We start from the raw sequence: 10,542 nt of genomic DNA on the forward strand, positions 1-10,542 counted from the left end.
CCATAGAATTAAATCTGTTGCTCAGAGTTTTCTTTTTTTTTTCTCTGTTAGTTCAGAAATTATACATGTTTTTTCTTCAACTTTTATTTTAAGTTGAAGGTACATGTGCAGGATGTGCAAGTTTGTTACATAGGTAAGCATGTGCCATGGTGGTTTGCTGCACAGATCATCACATCACTTAGGTAGTAAGCCAGCATCCATTAGCTATTATTCCTGATGCTTTTCCTCCTCATACATCACCCTCTGATAGGCCCCAGTGTGTGTTGTTCTCCCCACCATGTGTCCATGTGTTCTCATTATTCAGTTCCCACTTATAAATGAGAACATGCAGTGTTTAACTTTCTGTTCCTGCATTACTTTGCTGAAGACAATGACCTCCAACTCTATCCATGTCCCTGCAAAGGACATGATCAAATTCATTTTTATGGCTGTACAGCATTTCATGGTATATATGTACCACATTTCTTTATTCAGTCTATCATTGATGGGCATTTAGATTGGTTCCATGTCTTTGCTATTGTGAATAGTGCTACAATGAACATATACATGCATGTATCTTTATCATAGAATAATTTATATTCCTTTGGGTATATAGTCAGTAATGGGATTGCTGGGTCAAATGGTATTTCTGCTTCTAGGTCTTTGAGGAATCACCACACTGTCTTCCACAGTGGTTGTACTAATTTGCACTCCCATCAACAGTGTAAAAACATTCCTTTTTCTCCACAATCTTGCCAACATCTGTTGTTTTTTGACTTTTTAATAATAGTCATTCTGACTGGCATGAGATGGTATCTCATAGTGGCTTTGATTTGCATTTCTCTAATGATCAGTGATGTTGAGGTTTTGTTCATGTTTCTTGGTCACCTGTATTATTTCTTCTTCTTCTTCTTCTTCTTCTTCTTCTTCTTCTTCTTCTTCTTCTTCTTCTTCTTCTTCCTTCTTCTTCTTCTTTCTTCTTTCTTTTCTTCTTCTTCTTTCTTCTTTCTTCTTCTTTTTTTTGGAGACAGAGCCTTCCTCTGTCACCCAGGCTAGATGGAGTGCAATGGTGGGATCTTGGCTCACTGCAACCTCTACCTCCCAGGTTCAAGTGATTCTCCTGCCTTGGCCTCCCGAGTAGCTGGAACTACAAGCACATGCCACCACACCTGGTTAATTTTTGTATTTTTTAGTAGAGATGGGGTTTTACCTTGTTGGCCAGGCTGGTCTCAAACTCCTGACCTCAAGTGATCCACCCATCTTGGCCTCCCAAAGTGCTGATTACAGGTGTGATTACAGGTGTGAGCCTCTGTGCCTGGCCATATATCTTCTTTTGAGAAGTGTCTGTTCATGTCCTTTGCCCACTTTTTAATGGGGTTGTTTTTCTCTTGTACATTTGTTTAAGTTCTTTGTAGACTCTGGATATTAGACCTTTGTCAAATGGATAGATTACAAAAATTTTGTCCCATTTTGTAGTTTGTCTGTTCACTCTGATGATAGTTTCTTTTGCTGTGCAGAAGCTCTTTAGTTTAATTAAATCCCATTTTTGCCTAGATTATTTCTAGAGTTTTTATAGTTTGGGGTTTTACATTTAAGTCTTTAATCCATCTTGAGTTAATTCTTGTATATGGTATAAGAAAGGGATCCAGTTTTAATTTTCTGCATATAGCTAGCTAGCTCTTCCAACACCATTTATTAACCTTTCCCCATTGCTTATTTTTGTCAAGTTGTTGAAGATCAGATGGTTGTACATGTGTGGTCATATTTGAGTTCTCTATTCTGTTCCATTGGTCTATGTGTCTGTTCTCGTACCAGTAACATGCTGTTTTGGTTACTGGTGCCTTATATCATAGTTTGAAGTTGGGTAACATGATGCCTCCAGCTTTGTTCTTTTTGCTTAGGATTGTTTTGGCTATTTGGACTGTTTTTTGGTTCCATACAAACTGCTTGCCTGTTGTTGGTGTATAGGAATGCTAGCAATTTTTACACATTGATTTTGTATCCTGAGATGTTGCTGAAGTTGCTTATCAGTTTAAGAAGATTTTGAGCTGAGAACATCTTATTTTAAATCAATGCATTATCATTAATAAAATATGCATTTCAATCTTTATTTTTTCTATCTATTAAAAAAGACTGCATCTCAGTTGTCCTATTTTTTAAATGAGAAACTTAGCATATTTTTTTCACCAAAACTTTCTCCTTTTGAAACAGATTAATCTAATAAAAGCTGAGATCTCTGAGATTAACTGATGTTTCAAATGAGATTATAATTGATTTCTTTCAAAATTATCTGGCTTTTGGTTCAAGATTAACCACTGTTTCAAATGAGATTATAATTGATTTCTTTCAAAATTATCTGGCTTTTGGTTTAAGAAAGCAGGAAACGTATATATTAGTTCTCCCTTCTAAATCCTATAGAATGACAGTAACCATCTATAAAATGTATAAAGTGAGAAGAAGAGGAAGGAAAATTCATCTTCAGTCCAGAGTTATTAATAGAATCCTAGGAGATAAAAAGAAAATTAAAAAACTAATATATAAAACAATGGAATTTTACTTTTAGCAATGGCTCCTTTGGACCAATCTTCCTATAGACAGCATTTATAACATTTATAACTCTGAACAAAATATGTAAAATGACTGTCTGAAGGTACTACAGTCTAAAGCAGGCAGAAATGGGAAGGGGATTGATACTGAGTGAATTTCCTATTTTTATAGCTTTTCACCTGAAGGGATGACCTATTTAGTACTACCTGGGTCAACTAGAACTTGTATAAAAATCTGCAGTCTTATTATCTTGAAGAATTAGAGGACATTTCTACCTGATAGAGTTCAGGGTTATCACAGCAGCTGGAAGATAAAGGAGGAAATCCAGGAAGGGAGAGAGCAACAGAAGAGGAGCCCCAAACTCTATGTATATACTCTGCATAATAAATCTCTGGACGATCCCTGAACTACACATGTATGGGGCAGATTGAAAGCATATCAGCTAAGGCTATATAAAGATTTCAGCTCTTTCCCACCACAGCAGAGACAAAATTTATAGTTTGAGTTAGGCCAGATTAAGAGCCTACTAAAACAAACAGAGAAAGAAACTCTCTTCAAAGGAACATAGCAAACTAAATTTTCTATAATGTATCGGGTGCCATGCCAGGATACAATCCAAATACATTAAGTAAAATGAAAAAACAGGAACATGTGACTCATTCTCTACAAAAAAATATGTCCCTGGACACTAACTGTGAGATGACTCAGATTTTGAAATTAGTATCCAAAGATTTCAAAGCAGTAATAACATAATGTAGTAATCACCATGCTAAAGGATATAGAGAAAAATATGGCTGTAATGAATGAACAAATAGAAATTATCAGCAGTGAAAGAGAAAGTACAAAAAAGAACAAGTGGAAAATTTAAAACAATATCTGAAATAAAACATTCACTGGATGGAATTAACAGAAAATTAGAGCTGACATGAGTCAGTGAAATTGAAGACAGAACAACAGAAATTACCCAATCTGAAAAACGATAAGGAAAAAAATGGAATAAAAATGAACAGATGTCAGGTGCAGTGGTTCATGTCTGTAATCCTAGCACTTTGGGAGGCCAAGGTGGGAGGATCATTTGTGCCCAGGAGTTCAAGACTAGCCTGAGCAACATAGTGAGACCCTGTCTCAACAATAAAAGAAGAAAGAAAGAAAAAATGAACAGAGCTTCAGTGACTGTGAGACAATTTATCTATCTAGTTTTAAAACTATGTATCTTTGTATTTTTGTCATAAAATATAATTCTGTGGTAATCAAGAACTATTCACAAAGCAATTCCCTTGGTCAGTTGCCTTCAATGATGAACTCCATCAAATATTTTTAAAAAATCAACATCAATTATTTAGTCACTCCTAAAAATAGAAGTGAATGATCCTTAAGTCATTCTATGAGGCCCATATTATTCTGATACCAAAATCAGACAAAGGCATCACAGGAAAATAAAACTACAGACCAATATTTCTTAAGAATATTGACAAAAAATTAATAATCTAGTTTTAAAAAGTGGGATTTATTGCAGTAATGCAAAGTAGATTGAAAATCCCAAACTGAAAGTAATATACCATATCAAAAGGATAAAAAAATTTTAAAACCATGATTATTCAATAAAAAATAATTCTAAAAAGAAAACCCTCAACAAAATACTAGTTAACCGGATTTTGACAGCAGATTACAAGGATTATATACTATGATCAAGTGAAATTTTTTTCACCTGAGATGCAAGGATAGTTCAACATATGCAAATCAATAAATGTGACATTAATAGAATGAGGGGCAAGAACCATATGACCATCTCTATAGATGCAAAAAAGGCATTTGACAAAATTCAATATGCTTTCATGATAAAAACTCTAAAAAAATTAGGCATTGACAAATAATGCCTAATCTCACCATTTCTACATGGAATCTAAAAAGCTGAACTTATAGAAACAGAGAATAGAAGAGTGGTTACCAGAGGCTAGGGTGTAGGGGACATGAGGAGAAGTTGGTTAAAGGGTATAAACTTTCATTTACAAGATGAACAGGTTCTAGAGAACTAACGCACAGCATGGTGACTATAGTTAATAATAATGCATTGTACACTTGAAATTTACTAAGAAAGTAGATTTTAAGTATTCTCATCACATACAAAAAAGTGGTAAAATTTTTTATGGTGAACATTTCACAACGTATATGTATATCAAAATGTTATACACCTTAAGTATATACAATTTTGTCACAAAAACATTTCCTTAAAAATTCAAGTAATCCCAAAGGAGGCAGAAAAGGAGGAATTGAGAAACAAAAACAAATGAGACAAGCTTATAATTCAATTAAAAAAAATAAACCAACTAAAAGGGGCAAAGGATCTGAGTAGACATTTCTCCAAAGATATACAAATATGACCAACAGTATGTGAAAAGATGTTCGACATCCTTATCTATCTGGAAAATGCAAATCAAAACCGCAATGAGATATCGCTTCACACCTAGTAGGATGGGTATAAAAAAGTTATATAATAACAAGTTTCAGAGAGGTTGTAGGTAATTGGAACTCTTACACATTGTTGGAGGGAGTGAAATAGTGTAGTTATTTTGGAAAACAGTCTGGTAATTCCTCAAAAAGTTAAACATAGAGTTACCATTTGATCTAGCAATTCCACTCCTAGGTATATATCCAAGAGAGATGAAAACATATGTGTGCACAAAAACTTGTACCTAAATGTTCATAGCAGTATTACTTTTAAGCTAAAAGGACAGCGCAAATATCTATGAACAGATACATGGACAGACAAAATGTGATATAGCCACACAATGGAATATTGTTTAGCCATAAAAATGAATGAAATACTGGTATTATTGCATAATGTCAATAAACTTGAAAATATTATGCTAAGTGAAATAAGTCACAGATCACATATTATATGATTCAATTTTTATTAAATGTTCAGAATAGGCAAATCTATAGTTTTACTTACCCTTTGATCATGGGAAATAGGAAGGGAGCTATGCCTTGAGGAATCCCTGTAGCAGGCAAATTTATTGCTATACTAAGCAGTTTTATTGTTATTGTTGTCACAACCCAAAGGTACCTGGGACACTGCCTACCCCTGACCTTTCAATAGTGTGTATAACTTTATTTGTTAGAAGTCCTCTGTGGCAATGACTTCATTTTACTTAGTACAGCATCTGAGTCAAGTGAAGGCGGGAAGTTTAACAGTATAATCACTCAATAAAGTCATTTGTTGTCCTTTACATTAGCATTTATGGAGCTGAGATTTGTGTCCTGCCAATAAGTCCATGACCCACCCTGCATTTTGAGATCTACTATATTTACAAGTTCTGGTATGGATTTGATCTGCTTTCCCAGGTTGGCTTTTTATTCTCTTGCTTTGATTTGTAGGATGATCAGTAATTCCCTGATTTAGTCTTATCTGTAAGAATTCCTTAAAGTCTGTGGTCTGTTCATGGCAAACAGCCCTGTTCTCAATGGATATCACAGATCCCCCTTCCATTCCTCCATGATATTATATATATTTTATCATTTTAAATGGAATTTATGAGAGGGCAGTTAAATATTTGGGGTCATATTGTCATTAAAAATAACTCAATAGTATTTACTAAGACTAAATGGGATGAAACCATCTAAGTTCTAAGTTTTGACTCTCCTAGTCATCTGACTCCACAAATCCTCACTCTGAGCTCTTTATTGTGAGCCTCTCCATAGCTAACTAATGTCAGTATAGAAATTGATAATGTTTTCATTGTTTATAAGAAAACAATTCTTTAAAAAATTTGTATAGTCATAGGTGTTTTAGTTTTATTTGTATAATTATCTTGAAATGATTAAATTTCAGAGAAGTTTTAAACCTGAAAGTCATATAAAGAGAATGACAATGAGAAAAGAATCTCATCAAAAATAATACTGAGATTTCAACATGTAACTTGCAGAACATTTTTTACAAAATCTGGAGGTTCAGAAAAATTTGAATAAATAAGAACCTATGTAACAAACATTCTTAAGTGGTTTTTACAAGTAATACATTTTAAAATTAATTCTCACCTCTTTTGAAAAGCTTTTCAATTTCATCGACGTAGGTTATTATTTCTGGCACTAGGTTTAACGATTCCTTCAGTTCCGAGAGTGATGGAATATCAATTTCTTGTTTGTGGCTTGGAGGTATTAAGAAGTCATACTCAATAAGAAAACGTGATGGCTGAAAAAAAACATATAGTTTTAAAAAGTTTTTAGGGAGGCTTTCCAAATAAATATTTTTGAAATTGTAAGTGGACAAAATTTGCTTAAATGATGTACCAAAATTTAAACTAAATCTGCATTCAAAATTGTTAAAGCTATATATACTTTTAAAAAACAGAAATGTAGCAACTAAAAATCATTCTATTATAAGCAATGTTCTCTCTGACTATTGTATTTTATGGTCACTCATTACATTAGTGATGTACAACACCCCTAGATGCAGAATTAGCTTCTTTTTGGCTAATAGCAAATTGTAAATATTTTAAATTAAAAACAGTCACTGTAGTAGATGAGACATAATAAATGGAGAGAAGTGAAATGAGATCATGGAATGGAACAGATCTTTACTATGCTCCACAGAGTATGTTTCTCTTTCATTCCAATAGATGACTCCTCAACAAGAGAGACTAAGCCCACAACTCTCAGAGTTAACAGGGGAAGCAAGAGATACTGGAGGAATGGGGCCTACAGGTGAATTAATATTTTTACCATGATGTTCAAATTTTTACTGTAAGGAAACCGCTTAAATGCTTTAAGTCCATTAAAATTGCCAAATATAAAACATTTTAAGTTGTCCTAAAAAAAGTTTTTTAAGTAATTTTGTGAATACATCTAATCTATATGGGCCTAGATTTCTGAGTTTGTTCAACAGCAAAACGTTATTGCACTCTCGACTGCTAAAATTCTTTACATACTAAATATTATAATCATTTTGTGTTATTGAAACTAAATGCATCTTTAGAAGTTTGGTATTTAATATACAAAAGATGTTATATCATCCTTGTTAAACACTGGCAGAAAACTGAAATTCAGTCTTGGACCATCTATATTCTTACTCTCACAATATTCTCATTAGCTCAAGTACTATTTTTTGTGTATCATTCACAAATCAATATTTCTAGTTCCAGTGTCCAATTTTTAAACTAGACATGACTAGTCTAGTTTTATATCCAGGTATATTGATTAGAATTATTGGAAGAGATTTTAAAGTTCCCTATGCCTGGGCTGTACACCAGACCAATTAATCAGAATATGTCTGTGTAGAACTCAGGCTTCAATTTTTTTTAAACTATTCAAATAATCCCAACATACAGCCAAGGCTGAGAACCACTATTTAGAAGTAATTTTGACTCCTTAATTGATACATGTTCATTCCATTACCAAATATGTTAATCTGATCATTGTAGACAGTCAATGTATATTATAAAAATTTACAAAAGTATGCCTCACTACTTTTATTAAAATATTATTGAAAGCAAATATTACAACCTTATTTGAACGTATTGTATCTTCTAGTTTCTCCTGACAAAAGTTCTCTTTGTCCATACAAAAATCTTCTTTCCCAAAAACTTCCAAATCTTCTTGAAGAGAAAAACATCCCCTTAAAAAAATATTAATTAGTGTTTACTAAAAGCAAGTCACACACTAAATGTAGCTAACCGAAACATGTAATGATTAAAATTAAAGTTGAGGTAAAATAATGCTAAAAAATTATTGATAACATAAGTTTGTGATCACACAAAAACGTTTTCACCTCTTAAAAATATTTACAGCATTGGTCAATTAAGAAAGTACCTGAAAAAATTAGCTGCTGTGAAGATCTGTCCTTTGAAATCTAAAAGAGGATCCTTTACCAAAAATAGTTTTAGTCTACTCAAGAGAGTATGCAAAGTTGGTAGGTGATTTCTATTACTTACAAAAAGTATTTCTTCATCATCAATAAATAAACCTGAAAAGAAATAACAAACATAAAGGAATAAGAAAAAAACTAAAAGTTATCCAAAGGGATCTAGATAGTTAATGTAATCAGTCATTAGATACAACTGGGTTTTTCAATCACATTTAAACTCTAGTTCTTCATCGTACTGCTCATATAAAGCATGTAGCATAGTACTGGAACATAGGTAAAAGCACAGTAAATTTTAATATTGTCTACTACACTGAGGAGTAGCCACATATCCCAAAAGAGCTGTAATGGCTAATACTTTATCAATAAAGGTTAATCAATGGAGGAAAATATCTTATAAACTTACGCTTCAAAATAGCCAGGAGTAGCCTAAGCAAAATTTTAAAGAAATAAAAGTATTTGACTTCTGCTGGCCCTGGTCTTCTCTGCGTCATTTTACCTCTTAATATCTCCAATTCATCCCCCAGAGTATCTGACATGGAGGGAATGGAGATGGTTTGCAGTGCCTACAAATGAGACTAACTGATTCTATTATTCTTAAGTTATTCATACATGGTTGCTATAGAATTATTTACAGTGAAAGTTATATAGCAAAAAATCATACTCAAGGAGTATGATATATCTTATATATTAAGAAACACTACTGTTAACAGTCAATTTCTGGAATAAATTTCTCTCTGTCTCCACCCTGCCATGTTTGGGTTTCTTTAGAATCTTGGCTGTCTAACAGCTTTAACAGTTTCTAAGTCACAGGAAGGAACTAAAAATTTGCCTGCAATTCTTCAATAAGTTTCTGAGTGGAAAGAGAAAAAGGAAAATATAAGTTCAGACGAAGAAGTACTCAAAAACTCAAGCTCCCAAAAAAGAAAGCCATCCTGAAGGGATAGTAATGGTTTCTTGCTCTGGGTATTGACTTTTCAGTTAAGTGATGAAGGATGGCATGAGAAAAGAATAGTATCGAGTTTTCAGGTACTAACGTCTCCTATGGTCAACTACATAATTGGTATGCAGGCAGCTAGGGAACATACCTTTGCTTGGTGCTAACTTGATATGCCATAAGAAAACTTGTGGTATGAACTAGCCTCCTAAGAGATATTATTTATCTGACTTAAGTTCCCAACAATCTCATGCCCGAAAGCTTCCCATGACACATCAAAGGAAATTAATTAATTCCATGTCTAAGGAGGGTTTATCTGAGACAGTTAAATATGGTTTGTTTACTTGTATAATTCATTCTGTAAGTATTAGTGAAATCACATTAATAGTAAAAACCCAGACAGCATTAGTTTACATCCCATATCCACCTTCTGCTTCTAAGCACAGATCCTCCAGCCATCTTCCCTATCTAGAGCCTCATACTGATATTTCTGGGACTAAATGGCTGGTATCTAAAGTCAATTATGTGGTCTTGTTTTCCATCCACACTTTTTGATGGAACCACTTGAGGGCAGCATCATACCACAACCAATGTTCTTTGTCATTCTGCTAAGATTGTTTATAGGAAGAGTGCCATTTCCTTACATTCTTCAGGTTATATAGCATGCCCTGAAGTTCTTATTTTATTACAGCTAATATATGTACTATACAGATATAAGGAGACTGTTTTCCTCTATTGTAGAGAAATATTAAATTGTCACCGGGAAATAAAATTCTGGCTAGTTTACTATGAAAAGAAGCAGAAAAAGGTCTACTAATATGAAAGAAGAGAAGTTTATTCTTTATAAAGGACACTTTTATTTTCCTAGAAAATTCAAGATAATGAAATGAAAACAAAGGAATTCACTAAGTTGTCTGATAAAAATTATACAATTAATGTTTTTTTAAATATATATAAACTTGGTCATAAAAATTAGTGAAAAAAACATAATGGTCACCAATTTGTGAAATACCAAGGACTAAACATAAATATATTCAGAAAGCATATGCAGGAAATGATAGAACTTTATTGAAGACCATTTTTTTTTAAATTTGAAGAAAAGGCAAGATAAAACACTTTCCTAGCTAGAAAGGCTAACTATGGATAACATTTTAAAGGATCCCATTACCATTTCAAGAGGTCTGTTTTAGCACTTGGAAAAGTGATTACAAAGTAAATC

General features: G+C 33.0%; 1 protein-coding gene across 1 annotated transcript in view; it reads right to left on the reverse strand.

Annotated features, from left to right (window-relative positions):
- SHOC1 (shortage in chiasmata 1) overlaps positions 1-9,413 on the reverse strand; it is a 66,048-nt gene extending 56,635 nt beyond the window's left edge. Inside the window, exons 1-4 of the mRNA XM_032240345.1 lie at positions 8,793-9,413; positions 8,335-8,488; positions 8,029-8,140; positions 6,565-6,718 (exon numbers count right to left, since the gene is read on the reverse strand). Coding sequence (XP_032096236.1) covers positions 6,565-6,718; positions 8,029-8,140; positions 8,335-8,488; positions 8,793-8,925 — 553 coding nt within the window. The 5' untranslated portion in view covers positions 8,926-9,413. The remainder of the gene's footprint in view (positions 1-6,564; positions 6,719-8,028; positions 8,141-8,334; positions 8,489-8,792) is intronic.
- Positions 9,414-10,542: the final 1,129 nt, after the last annotated feature.

This window comes from Sapajus apella, unplaced genomic scaffold, assembly GCF_009761245.1.
Source record: "Sapajus apella isolate SASKATOON/1434 unplaced genomic scaffold, GSC_monkey_1.0 scaffold46, whole genome shotgun sequence".
Classification (NCBI taxonomy): Eukaryota; Metazoa; Chordata; class Mammalia; order Primates; family Cebidae; genus Sapajus; species Sapajus apella.